At 28.0% G+C, this 15,671-nt stretch overlaps 1 protein-coding gene across 1 annotated transcript in view; it reads right to left on the minus strand.

The window, feature by feature from the left end:
- Nucleotides 1–315: 315 nt before the first annotated feature.
- LOC119670168 (proteolipid protein 2) overlaps nt 316–15,671 on the minus strand; it is a 36,680-nt gene continuing 21,324 nt past the window's right edge. Inside the window, exons 2-3 of the mRNA XM_038080324.1 lie at nt 2,544–2,711; nt 316–690 (exon numbers count right to left, since the gene is read on the minus strand). Coding sequence (XP_037936252.1) covers nt 490–690; nt 2,544–2,711 — 369 coding nt within the window. The 3' untranslated portion in view covers nt 316–489. The remainder of the gene's footprint in view (nt 691–2,543; nt 2,712–15,671) is intronic.

A 15,671-nucleotide genomic window follows, 5' to 3' on the forward strand; every position in this document is an offset into this window, starting at 1 on the left:
TTATTTTATTAAGAAATCAACATATTAACAATATTTACTTAAAAAAAATATATGTTATAATTAATTAATGAACAAAAATAATCCTTTTTTTTTTTGAACAGTTGCAATGTTAATTAAAAAAAATGCTTTTTTAATTGTTTTCAATTATTTAATATTAAAGTAATTTTAAATTGAAGTGCTTCTAAGATTAATTTTAAATATGAAAATGTTTTGAGCGAAAATTTTATTATTTTTATTATTGATTTACATAAATTTACTTATTTATTGTTTTTTGTTTTGTTTAAATATTTCTTTTAATGTTAAACGTTTTTGCTATTGTTTTCATGACTATATATAATTGTTCTGTTCACTGGATTATCCAAGTGAATGAGAAGTGACAAATAGACACGTGACGTGGGTGAGTTAGTTGGTGGGTGGGCGAGCGAATGGAGCAATGGTTGCTTTGAAATAGTGTAGTTGGTGAACATTTTTATTGGGCTGTGTTGCTGACTAATGTGTGGCTCCACTTCTAAATTCTAAGTAAAGAAAATATGAACCCGCGGCGTAAGCCAAAAAGTTGAATAGACCAAAGACTCCGGCAGCTATATTTGAACCATAACCATAACTGTGTGGATATGATGACCACTTGGCCAATTGTACAACAAAGGCGATGAAGTATAAAACCGTTGCAATGGCAGTATTAATAAGTTCCTTAAAAAATAAGTGGTATTCATTAATTATAGACTTAAATATATAACAAAAAAAAAAAAAATTATGCATTTAAAAAAATTTATATAGAATTATAACATCCATATATAAAACTTTGTAGTTGGCGGCACATGCATGTTCACATAGCAATGCGTACGTTCTATTGCAGCAGTAAAAACCGAAATTGATGAAAATATTAGATAAAAAGAAAATTAGAGGTAAATTAGAAGAATTGCTCATGAACCGTGGAGCAAAAAATCTGCTTTAAGTATAATTAATGCACATAAGAAGTATCTACAATTGGACTTAAATATTCTTTTAATGCATTTCATTTTTTTCTCATTGCATTATAAACTAATTAAAATCATTTATACAGTAATCAGTTATAATTAAAACTATTTTCTCAACTGGTATAACGTAGCACTGTTTTAATAATAAAACTAAATGTAATACTAAAATTAATATTAAATTAATTTATTACTATTGGTCTACTAAGTACTTGAATAGGATATAACTTAAATTAATATTATTTAACAAATTGATTCTTTTATTAATGTAATACGTTTTTAGTAATTAGAAATCTTACTTCATCTATGACTACAATGCTTAAATACTTAGTTCACAAGATTTCTTTATTACTTTGCTTTATTGAGAAGCCCAAGCGAAATTCTCCATTTTTTTACTCTGTTCCTTATGTTCCTTATTATATTCCTTACGATCCTGAATGTACAGTATAAACATAACCTAAGCTAATTGCTGCTTTTTTCTCTTCATTCCATTTACTCCATTAATTTTCCACAGCTTTGTTCAATCCTAAGTTGTAAATTGATCACTCCTGTCGGCTCTTGATTAGTGTGATGGGATTTTGGCTATCAGTTTTTTACAAACCGATGGCTAAAGCCTGTTCACACTTTATTCACTGTGTAGTCGTGTTCATTATGAACTAGAATGTACAGTATATACATAATCTAATTTCTGCTTTTTTCTTATTAAACTCCCTTCAGTAGCCCTAATCTTATACTTTTCTTCTTCTTCAAGATTAAGATGAATTTGGCTTCACACTTTATTCACTGTGTTTCTTATGAACTAGAATGTACAGTATATACATAATCTAATTTCTGCTTTTTTTTATTTCACTTCTTTCAGTAGCCCTAACCTTTAGTTTTCTTCATACTTTGTGATTAAAATAAATTTGGCTTCATAAATATTGATTCTCTTGACCAGTTAATTTCTGGGATGGAGTTTTAATTACGGGTTTTTAAGAACCGATGACTGAAATCTTTTCACATTCAATTCTGCAATCTTTACGATTCTAAATATTGAATGTATAAATTTATAATTTAAACTTTCTGTTGTCTTGCTTTTATATTACCTTTTTCATTAGATAGAGGTCTTTGTTTCGTTTTCCTTTTTTTTGTGCTATCTGATTAGATGTTTTGTGTAAAGCTTGTTAAATATGTATTAATTCTCATGACCATTCCTGTCTCCCTTGATTACTGGGATGGAATTTTGTCAATCGGTTCTTTATGAACTAATGATGAAGATATTTTCACATTTTTTTTCTACGATTTGGCTTCAATGGATTATAGTCCTACGTTGTGCTTTTTGATTTTTTGCTTCAAGTTTAGATTAAAAACCATGCCATACAAGCCATACAACTATTCTTGCTTGAGTTTCAAATTAAAACTTTATATTTTAGGGAAAATTAGTCTAGCTGTTATTGTATTTTTTTTTTTGGTTAATAGCAATCGAAGAATATTTGATAACTGATTTTGCTGTTCTTTTTGGAAGAAGCCATTTTTTTTGTATAGTTTAATATTGTATTATAAGACAAAAAATTTCCATAGTCTACTTACCGTGAAAATCCAATTAATGGCTACATTAAGTGCTTCCCGAATGCCCAGAAGATAGGCAAAAATCCATAGAATAGTTGCAATAAAAGATATGACTACTACAAAGAGGAAAAATGATGTTGCTGATATGTATGCAGGTGACGCACAGGCCATACATATTATGCCAAGTATCTAAAATACAATAAAAGAGAATGCATTTTAATATTTATTTATTTATTGTAAAAATTGGTTGTAAAACAATATATAATTAAGGTAGTATTGACGAGAAAACACTTAGCGATTATTAATATTATTTATTGGAGCCAATATTAAAAATAGTTATGTGGTTAATATACTATTTCTAATATATGAGTGACATCAATACCGATTGAAGAACGAAAATTTATTATTGTAAATATAACTATAGAAATGACGACCTTTTTATATACTTAGAGATCTCCAGCATAAATAGAATAAATTCAAAGTCTTAATGGATGCTGTTGGATATTAATGAATTACGATACAAATGTAAATTGTATTATAAAGTTAAACCAGAAGTCGTAAAATAACGCAACCATAATTTAACAATAACTGTTGAGATCAAAAAGAGATATGACACTGATATAGCCATAACCTAAAGTATATATAGAAAATAAACAAAAATATGTTGGGAAAAACTTACAGAGAAGAGGTATCGAAGCCTAAAATTTCCGAACATAGTACCTATTATCGTAAACCCTTAGAAATTTGTTTGTAAATATTTAAATAAGAACAAAAAATAACAGATCTAAAAGAATATATAAATAGTTAATATTCATAAACATAATGTAATTGGGACCTGTTATATTATATAAAAAATTTGGTAGAACTTTGCAACCGACTAAGGTCTTTAAAACAAGAATAACAAGTAACTACCACAGACTTTTCATTAAAGATAATAATAATAACGTAAGAAATGAATTTATTTTATTTTACTTATTAAATAAACTTTTAAGAGCTTAAAAATTAAAAGAGGGGATCAAAAAACAATATGAACAATAAGTATGCATATAACTTGGCAGAAATTGTTGTAATATTGACTCATGAAAATTAATAATCAATATCAGACTATATATAACTCAAAACTTATAAGTGAAAAAAATTTTATCTAATCTTTCAATGAAAATGTTGCATATTAACTCAAAATTAATGAACTTTTTTCAGCTATAAAATATTTTTTGGTAAATGATAAATATCAAATATGATAAGAGCCCAATAAGATTAAATTTAACAAAAGGCTGTATATATTAGTGCAAAAACGTAAATAAATATACATTGATTATGTGAAAATATCAATAATTGCAAGTATATTTTTATTTAACAAAATATGTTATATTTGACTAATTACTCATACGCTCAGCGGAACCAATACATTTACATAATAATTATTATTTTTTATAGTAATAAATAATTGTTAAAAATATGTTTATAAAAACAACAGTTGCAAAATTTTACGTTTATGTAAAGAATTACAATAATAAATTAATTACAGTGTTAAAAGTGTATATATATTAATGATTAGGTCGACTCCACCCAACAATATATTTCACACGATATGAGTCAGGTAAATATATTACGTTTTAAACACCTGTTATACTATTAAAGCAAAGGGTATATTTTTTTCTGAGAATTGAAATTCAAATTCTAGGTAATGAATGATATATACATCGTGATTATTCAACTTAAAATAAACATTAAATAAAAATAATTTTAATTTGATAACATGCAGTATTATATTAGCACACATATTTCATTTGATTGATTTATGCCATACATTGATATATAAATATTCGCAGATACTATATAGCATATTTTCGACTTTAAACCAAATGTTAGGAAATTAATGAGAACACTTGAAGATAGATTAACAACTGAGAATATATTTTGTCTCTGCACTTTTAATTAAATATATTAATTTATAAAAATATATATTCTTTGTTAAGTTTTAAATTTCGATAAAAATATTACAATGTAGTATTTAAGTAAATAAATTAAAAAAAGTAAATATTGTATTTAGTATTAAAAAGAATGAACCAGAAAAAACTAAAGCTTGAGCAGCATAAATCATTAGTTAAGTTGTCTAACCTAAGAGTATACGTTTCAATTTTGACAGGGTTCTCTACAACAATAATACTAAAGTCTTATAATTATAAAATTATAAAAATTGTTTACAATTTCTATAAGTTGTAATTTATAAGCACAACAAGTACCTTAGTTTTTATCTTCGAGAAAATTTGAAACAACAAATAAGAAACTTGAAATTTGAATAATGAAAACGAAAGTTTCGTGCAGCTTTGGCTCGTTTGTCTAAAACATATTAAGTCATTGCTTTTAATTTGACAGGTTTAGGTACTTATGTCTAGCACTTATAGTTCAACAAATATATATGGACTAATATCTTTGGAAATAATGTATATTTCCAAAGATAACTGATGAGTATTTGTTAATATTTAAAACAGCTGCATGGTCAGCCATTAAATTCCAATCATTTAAGAAATAATAAAATTTTGTTGTAGTAATTCACTACTGTTCGAAAACCTTCTAATAAAAAAAAACTAGTTTTCTATTGTCAAAATTAAATTTTATTTAATATACTTCTGTTTGTTATGTGCCATATATATAGCAAAGGTTTTTTCAATAAGTACTCAAATCTCCAACAGTCTATAAGCATGTTATATCTACTTGCTTGTGCAATTCAAAATGATTTGTCCAAGCAAGACAACGGAGAGTCTATAAATTACGACTTCCGGGACAGTGATTCTTCACTGCCAGCATATACGTAAACCTAACAGCACGCTAGCTGTTGATGGATATAAATACCTCCAATTTCATATACAGTCCCAATACTTTTTCTTCAATTATTTTAACGGTTTTAGAATTATATAGTAATATTTAAAGTTAAAATTTAAAAGTGTTAAGCTAATAACACTTGCAATAATATATTGACATATAATATATTGCCCATTATGATACATCTTAAGTTGTTCAGGCACAATACTAAGCTGTTTCCATTATAACTCTAGTTGAAACCTTAAATATTTCATTATCTCTGATTGGTCTCTGATTAGACCCCTTTCTTACACATTGAAACTGTTTTATATATACTCTTTAATAAAGACTTCAATAGAGATTCATAGTTTTTTGATACTCAGGGCAGTTTTTGCATATTGTGCCAAATATTACCTAACGGAGTGGTCTCAAAGTAATCAGTGGGATGTAAGCTATACTTAATATTATTTCCATTATAACTTCGTATGATAAACTTGTTAAAACATTTGGTCTTCTAATGAAAAAAAACCATACATTGAAGACGGGCCGGGCCACCTGTTCTCTTTAACAAAAATATTAAAACTGATTGGTAAATTCTCCTTACTCATTATCAGAGCAGCTTCTGCATAATCTACCATATATTGACCATTGTGATGCTTTGAAAATTGCCAGCAAAAGGTATAACTATATACTAAATGTGGTTTTCTACAAATTGAAGACGCTTCATCTGTACTGCTTTACTTACTTAATTACTTAATTGGCCATAATAACCCGTTATCGGATTTTGTCCTGATGCAGCATGTCTCTTTAGGCGCATCTGCTGCGTACGCTTATTCTCCAGTCTCATCAATCAAGTCTGGCCAGTGTTCCCTCAACTCGATCACTCTACCGGAAATACAGTCTACCTCTACGTCTTTTTCCTACAACTACCGCTTCAAATACCTTTTACAATGTAGCAACTTCATCCAGCCACCACTGAATTATATCAATGTCGTAATAGGGTTTGTACAGCTTATGGTTCATTAGAATGTCGTAGTCGTCGTCAATCAAGTGGATCAAAGGTCTTAAGAAGAGCTTGCTTGTACTTTATAATAAAGACTTTAAAAGTGATTGATAGGCTCTCTTTTCTTATTGTCAGGGTAGCTTCTGCACAATTTGCCAATGGGGTTGACTCAAACTAATCAGGGGGAGGTGAGCTTTCCTTAACATTGTTTCCATTATAACATCATGATATTCTTGTTAAAACATTTGGTGTTCGATATGCAGTTAAGGAGATCCAATAAGTTTACTTACGTTAACTCAACTAGGCTAGCGACAGAAACGATCTCCCACATATTGAAGAGGTTTCATCTGTACGCCTTAACATAGACATTAAAAGTGATTAATAGATTCCTCTCATTCATCATCAACAGTGTGTTTTCTTCACAATCTGTTTGTCAGCATACACCATTATTTAAGCATAGGCGCAAAAACATAGTGCTCCGCTCCATTTGCACTCTAGTAAGAACATTTTAAATATTTTTTCTTTAAAAAACTGGTGCAAAAGATATTAATTAAATAAACAAGTTCTGCCAGATAAATTAACGCAAACGTTATTAAAATGCTCTAATTTCGTCTAAATTTGTATTTTTAGTCTTTTTTTTGCTAGATAAACTTTGATCTGAACCAGAATTGAAAAATATTTGTGAAGTAAACACAAAAAAAAAACTGACACTATTAAATCAAGAACTCTTAGCTTAACAAGTTACTTCAGCTTAGGAAAAAAATTATGCAGTCGGAAAGAAAAAAACTGGCGAATGAAGTTTGCAAGAAAAAATATTTGCTAATATGTAAGAATGCCAGTCATAGAATGCAATTGACCAACTTCGACTGGAAGTGAACTGAAGTGAAGTGAACAACTTTTAATTAATGCAAAATAACATTTTTTAAAAAAAAATTTTTTATTTTTCAGTTTTTCTTGACTCAAGCGAAAATATGAGAAATATTTGCGGTAACAAGTGAACTAAAAACCGCCGTCAGTCAAGCAATCAAACTGAAATTTTCAAACCTGAACGAATGTCGGTGACGAAGTTTGGAGCTGCTGAAGTTCTATTAAAAATTATTGTTTATTTTTTGCAACTTTAAAAAAAGAAAAACAAAACATAAAATGTTTTAAATGTTACTTAAAGTTTTATAATAACTGGTTTTGTTTTTACACGGAATGGAAGAGGAAAGGGCTGGGCAAGTAGGTGTAAAATATCCGTAGCCGGCAATCTGTTTCTGCTGTAGACTTTGCAGTGAAACTCATAAAAATTTCGAACCAAATGGAATAGAAGCGTGAGGCATTAAGTCAACACAACTCATAAAGATAAAAAAAAACAAAAGTGGAATTTGTTAACAAATTCTTTAGAATAATAATATCGTTAACATATTGCTGACAAAGCAACAACGGCTGTGACGTAAACATTCATTTACATTACACATTAAACAATACAAGCAAAAAAAAAAAGTATTAAGTGAAGTAATTGTAAACAAATTCAAACTTGAAAAACTGCATGAAGATGAGCTCATAAAAATGCTTATTTCACATAAATTTCTTTACTCAACAACAATTTTTTTAAAAATAATAACAAAATTTAAAATAATTACACAGCAATACACAAAGTGCTACAAACTCACATACACAGTTGGGAAGAAATTGCGCGCAATTCTTTTAATTTCATCACTGTGTAATACTTCTATTTAATATTACATTTACAAATTTTATATACATATATACATATCTATATCTATTTGTTTATAAATTGTACTATTCTACTATTATACATATTTGTAAAGTATAGTTTATGTGTATTTATTATTCACAGAGAAGGGAATCCGTCTTTTCGAGCGCAAGCTCATTCGTGATTGCACCAACTACAAACACAAGCCTGACGGTAAACACTTTTCAATCTCCGTCCTTTTTAATTCGGCTAAAATTACTCGCATTGACGAGTACCTTCTCTCATTCGCCCGTAGCTATCTCACCAGGCTTCACAACCGCCCTCCAGATATCGTAGCACCAATTACCCTTCCTCCCAACCTTTTTCCGGCCTTACGCCATAAACCCCCCAATTCATCTCTTATTATCTTGATGAGTGAGACTCGGATCCCTCCGTCATTCCATTATATAACCGTGGCTCTCATGACCCTAGTCACATAGTTTACCTTTAGCACACTCGCGCTTTTGCCATAACCTCACCCCCTTCCCTACTTAGCTTGCTAGGTGTTAAGCCTCTTCACTCTCTTCTTGCTCCTTCGTCTACTGGAATGAAGTTTACCCATTGTCGTGGAAATCTTCTCCTTTCATTCCTTAGAGGTGGTAGTTTAATGGGTTAAAGTCACACATGGTGACTTTTGATGCTTCCACCTGCTGCAAAAAAAAACAAGTATACACAGAGATTAAACTACTCGATTACAATTTTCAGGCAGTAGAGGAAGAAAAAGAGATTAGAATTTGAAAAGAAGAAAAGGTCAGAATTAGAAAGAAATGTAAGTTACTAAGCGTAGATTCCATATTATTCTATTGGATAGTTAGAAAAAGTAGAGGTCAGAATTAGAAAGGAACACAGGCTATTAAGCGCAAACTCCATATTTATTATTATTTAAAATATGCTATTTGTGCACCCCGACCTAAAAGATCTATTGTGCGCAACTCCATATTATTCTATCGAATAGTTATACTGCAACGTAGACTTTAAATCACAACTTTTTTACCATTTTTCAGGTGAAAAATTTCCCAATCGGAACTCTTGGTTTATCTCTTGGCGTAGAAAGTACCTATGTATAAACCCAACATCGTTATTCCATTGGATAGGTAGGCTGCAACTTAGGCTTTGAATTCAACTATCAAAATTTTCAACTTTGAGAGTAGATTAAACAACTCGTTTATTATTTCTGATGTGAAAGAGCTGACAATTATATAGGCACATAGGCTACTAGGCGTAGACTGCATATTAATGTATCGAATAGATAGACTACAGCTCAAGTCAGTCAATTTATTAAATTCAATAAATAAAATCTCATGCAGCTTTATGCAGAGATTAAACAGATTGTTTATTATATTTTAGATGAAAGATTCGGAGTTCTTGGCATGTAGGATACTAAGTGAAGACTGTACATATAAACCCAACAACGCTATTCTATGAGACATGGGAACCACCAAATTCTCTCGAGTAAATTCATACGTCGAGTAAGGTCGAGATATTGGCACGAGCTATGTGCCAAGTTTTTAAAAATTACTTCAAAGACATTAAATACTGTAAGATATCTCGTTAAGGATATTTGAATAAATGAGGTTTGACAATATGTTGAATTAAAAATTTGTTTGAAATCTTAATCAGAAGTAAGTTATACGTATGTTTACTTTTCACTCCCCTTTTTATGGTGGTGGTGCACTCCATATAAGGAGATTCCTACCAGACTCCTTATAAGTCTGGTACGCTATATTAAGTAATACCTATAGTTAATAAGTTAATCACCATATTGGTTGAATAGAATTTGCTTTATTATTGATATGAATTCAAATTAGTGGGACAAAACATATGCGATATGACATTTTTGATATATGAGTTAATTACTTTAGTAAATGATGTTGAGGATTTTTTGTTTATACATATTCAATATCTGAACGTCATTCTGGCAGTTCTTGTTAAGTAATCTGACTACTGATCACGAATTCGCTTTTACATGTTTAACTTGTGGGATGGTTATTTCAAAGTATCTTCTCTACTAACCTACATACTATAAATCAAGACATATATCATATCAATATATAATTAATTTATATTATAAACCTTATGTATTTTATTTGTTGAATTCATTAAAAAAATTTAAATACTCCCATAATGAATGAATGGCAAAATAAGTGCCAAATGCGTTGACATTTCATTCATGTTATTTGTGAAACTTGATTTTTATCTTTTCCCTTATATGCAAAAGATATTTTAGTGTAGGTGTATCTAGAATAATTTTTATTAAATCGATTAAATTTATGAATAAACAAAAATAACAAAAAATAAAAATAAAATAAATAAATAAAAGCTATTAAATGAAAATTTATTAAATTGCATTTTATTTATTTCATCGAACTCAAATGATTTTGAAAGATACTTTTGTATCTACAGTCAATGTAAATATTATATTTTCAGCAAAAAATGGTATTCAAGTTTGAATGAATTTACATTCAAACTAATTTAATAATTTTTCGTTAAAATATTTTAAAAAATGCTGAGTTTGCATAATTTTGTGGCAGTTAAAATTAACTGAACTAAGAAATGAGTTTACGGTTTCTAATTTCTTTCAACAAGAATTGTGAATTAATTTGATAAATTAAAGCAAATTATTTATTATGTAAGTTCCGGTGAATAAAAGAGAAATTTTTCTGAATGGTTTAAGACAATTTAAGTTTTTTAACACATTTTATCTATAAAATTTAAATAGAAAAACATATGCGCTTATGTGAAAACTGTTCGGGTAATTAGCTTAATAGAAAATGAAATCATAGTAAACCTGGTTTGAGTAAAACAGAAAGTCACCTATGGTAGTATATCTTCCATATGAGTTTTCTTTTTGAATATAATTATATATAATTTTATTTATTATAATCAAACATTTGTATATACATATAAAAAATTTTATACATAATTTAAATTAATATTTCATTTATATACACAAATATTTTTTTTATTTTTATTTTGAAGGGAATATATGCGTTTAGAAAAAAAAACCCTTTTGTTGCATCAATTAGAACTAACTTAAAAACAAAAAAAAAATCAATAATATATACACTATATATTTAAAATTATTAAAAAATAAAAGAAAAAACAAAAAAAAGAAGAGAAAAAAAAATTAAATTAAAAATAAAAAATTTAGGAAATATATGTAGGAAAGTAGAAAAGTGATTCTTTATAGACACAACTCTTGACATCATTAACTAAGTCATCGGAAATGTCTTCATAATGAAATGCGTTTTCTTGTATATATTCCTGTTTCGATACAATATAGTTTAAAAAAAATATTACTAATATTAATTAAGTAGAATTGAATGCATAATAATTATAGATTCAGTTGAGGGTTTAACGCTGAAATAATCAATTTCCTATTATTTCAACAACATTCAACCCCTATCGTTACTGCAGTATGTAACGTGCAAAAAGCTATGCTTATCCACAAGCACAAAGAAATTACACAAACAGTGTTTTATTTGACTAAGTTTTCAGTGAAGGAGCATTTGAATATAAAGATTTGAAATTTTGTTTCCTATTGATGTTGTTATTACGTTCCAATTAAATATTATATATACTATATATGTATGTGTATTTTCGATATGTGTATATTAAATATATATAGTATACACATATATACATACCAACCACGAACTGTCTACTGTAAAAGAAATTTATTAGAAAAAAAAAAGTTCGGTGAGACGCTTAGATATTAAGTTGAGACGCTTAGATGTTCTACTCGAAAATCCTTTTTGGTGGAGTTTATGGTAGACGATAGGCAATTAGACGAAAATTTCATACTAAAGAATTATTTAATTGTAATTTTTTAATTTAAAATTTGAATAAAAAAATTAATTTTATTTAAACAAATAAATAAATAAAAAATATTATAAAATTCAATCAAACCTTCTTCAAAGTGAGAAGCAAATAGAATAATTTGCAAATATTTCTTAGCATCAAATTATAGTTAAATTGACAGGAGTAAAAGATAATTGATCGTTTAATAAAGAATGACGATCGAAAGTTGGATCGATGGGAACCTATATTTTTTTATATAATTCTTATAACTTTTAACCTGATTTTTGGTTTTAGAAATGAATAATATCGTATGGTATAGGTGCAACTAAAAATACTGTACAAAGGAAATATTTTTCACAAAAACCTGTGACGGGAAAATAGTGTAGATATGGATGCTCGAAACCTAAAGGTGTCATTGATTTGTAATCAGAAACACTAAAGAGATTTGTTGATAGACCAAGTCTGGATACTGTCATAGTGTCTATGATGATAATATAATACAAGGCTGTCTAGACCAGATGCGATAGCGTGCCATTACAAATCACTGTATAGATTGGAGGGCCGCAGAAATAACTACATACGTTGTTTTAGACAAAAATGAAAATATTATTAATTTATTAATTTCAATTCATTTGGTATACACCAAAATAAAATTTGCGTACTTGTAGTCGCGGGACGCACAAACATTAGCCGCGGGCCGCATGTGGCCCTCGGGTCGTGCTTTGGACAGCCCTGATATAATATGAAACTAACATATATGCATGTACGCTAGTTAGACGTTATTTAATGCTACTGAGTACAATTTCATAAGAATATTGAATATTTTTTCTATTCGTAAATATGAGAACAAACATGTGTATTTATTAATTTATATTACTTTTAAATATACATATTATATATATATATCAGTTTTAAAATATCATTTGTATAAAGACTATAATAAATTTAAAAACTAAATCCAACAAAAAAGAAACAACTTTATATTAATAAAAATATTTCCTAATAATAAAAAAATGATTCTAAATGACAACAGAATTTGCATATAAATTGGCCACACTCACACGATTTGAAATTTGGAATTTATTTTCTAAATTTACATGAATTAAATTAAAAAAAATTAACAATTTTGTAAATTGTTGACGTTATTATACAAACATTTTTATTACTTTTTGTATTTAGTAAAAATTACAAATATTTAAAAAATTTGTAAAAAAAACGAACACGAGGAAAAAATTTGCTCAACTATAATTATAAGATGTGACAAACTGTTTCAGAATTAAATTATATATGTGTGTTATATACAATACAATATATACAACATATATACATATATAAATATCTAAATATATAGATATATGCATATATAATAAATATAGGTACATGTGCTCGTTTATATGTGTAATGTATTTCTCTATTAACCACAAGATACAAGATACTCACATTGTGAGTTCAGTGTTGTTGTTGTTGTTGTTATTGTTGTTGTGTTGTTCGTTTAAATTTCTTAGTTAATTTGCATGGAAATACAATAATGAATCTTTGTAAAACCTGTTGTTCTAGTTGTTAATTTTTATTTGAGTTGGCCCACAATCGGTAGAACAAAATAAACAAGTGTAAATGAGATACGACAATTTTTATTAAATGATATTGTGCAACTTTTTTATTTATTGCCTTGACAATATATTTGCTTAGCAATTTCTTGTACTTTACATTATTTATCTCTAAACGTTTATCTACTGTTTGTTTAGTAAAGCAAAATGTATGATAATGCAAAAATTAGCGAATAATAAAATTTATGGAGTGCTCTAAAAATAATTGAAAGTGATTTAGATAACGTCGAGAGTTGAGTAAATAGGTAAAAGAAAAAGGTTTCTAATAGCATTTCACTCAATGGAAAGAAATTTGAATGGAACTCATCATAATCAGTTAATTTTTTTTTCCAAATTTGAACAATAAAGCAACTATATATTATAATAAGTAAAAAAGTTATAGACAATTTCATTAAGAAAAGCAACTGATGAGCAACAACATTACCTACTAAAAAAATAGATAAAATCATTTTGCTTTATATTTTGTTGTTGTTATTCAACAACAATAATGAATGAAATTTACTTAACCTTTCGACTTGCAGAAGTTATCAGAGTTATCAAGTATTAACTAACAGAAGTCTAGATTTAACTAGAAACATAAGTTTTTTTATGCAGAAATTCTTCAGTTAGCATAAATTCAGAAGGGCCGGCTTTTTGCTCAGTGTTTATATCCAGGTTTAAGACAGCTGTCTTAATATAAAGAATGATAAGAATAAGGACAAGGATAAGGATATAAGGATATAAGGAATTATAGGGAATGACCCGACTTGATCTAGCATTACATATTGGCAATATGTATGTAAAAAAGTTATGGCGCTTAAAAAAAAATAAATGTTATGATAGTAGATAGTGGATAGCGTGGATAGCGGATCTCTTATACTGGTGACCCTAAAGAGTGTATAATCGGACAACATCATCCAATAATTGGAAAGTAGCGATTATTAGATGGTATCAAAGAGAATAAGTTGATTGTCAGAGGGGGGAATACTGTAAGAGTTATTAATAAGACGCTTATCACGCTGCCTACTGAGAGGTTAAACTGCATATCAAAAACAACTACTATAAGTTGAAACTAGTTGAAGTAATCAATGATTTGCGGAAATACTTTAAACCTTGAAATAATATTCACAAAGAGATAAGCTATCTTAGATCTTATCTAAAAAAGATGCCAAATAAGGCATCTAATGAAATTGATTGAAAATCCAAATTTAATTTCTATTGACACTATTTAGTAGTGTCTGCATGGTTGTACGTTAATCGTATCGCGAATGTTGAAAACCTTTATATTCAGAGATAGGCAACAAAAATATAAACGATCAAGTATAAACAGATAAGCAGATTTGAACTGAAGGATTGATTACTTTAAAATGTTAGAGCAACTCGAATATATAATATATTTATTATTTTATCAGTGATTTATTTAGAAGAGGTATTGGAATTTCGATCCAATCCTTGACATATATATATAGACTAAACTGCTGCTAATTTATAATTTAGTGAAATACAAAAATACTGTCTGGAAAATTATTTTGGAAAATCCTTGCAACGTTACTGCGTCTATTTAAAACATATACCATCCCAAAATGTCGTCGTATGATTAATTCAATAAATCTCAAAAATGTTTCCAAAAAATTGTTTTTCTATTGTACTATATCCTTACTCTAGACAAAAATCTGAACATGCGACTATTCCTATTTGAAGCATATATCGTGCGTTGATATATGATACATGTGAAAACATTATCGAGCGATTCTCTGTTTCGAATATTATAGTGCTCAAAGTTTCAACAATTCGAATAATATTTAAAGCTCTAATATAAATGCTGTCAATTTAGGTGATGGAAACATCCTATTAAGGGTTTAGATTTAAGAACCAGTCTACGACAGATCCCATGTAGACCGCCTACGGACCAGTAGGGCCTTTGTCTTTTAATATGTAGACGTCGTAATTATTTGTTTTATAGGTGATTTTTATGATACGTATATTACTGTTTCAAAACTTTCTAAATCATTTTACACAATATAGCTTTATTGAAAATAATTTTGAATATTAAATATTTAAAAAAAATTGAAATTATAGGATGTAAGTAAAGATATTTATTCTCAAAAAGTTTTCATATGTGTATTTGTATTGCAAAACCATAACAAGGTTTCAAATTACTATTAACTTTATAAGTCAACGTAGAAATAGAAAAATATATAAATAAATAAGTAATA

Source organism: Teleopsis dalmanni, chromosome 1 (assembly GCF_002237135.1).
Source record: "Teleopsis dalmanni isolate 2A chromosome 1, ASM223713v2, whole genome shotgun sequence".
Lineage (NCBI taxonomy): Eukaryota > Metazoa > Arthropoda > Insecta > Diptera > Diopsidae > Teleopsis > Teleopsis dalmanni.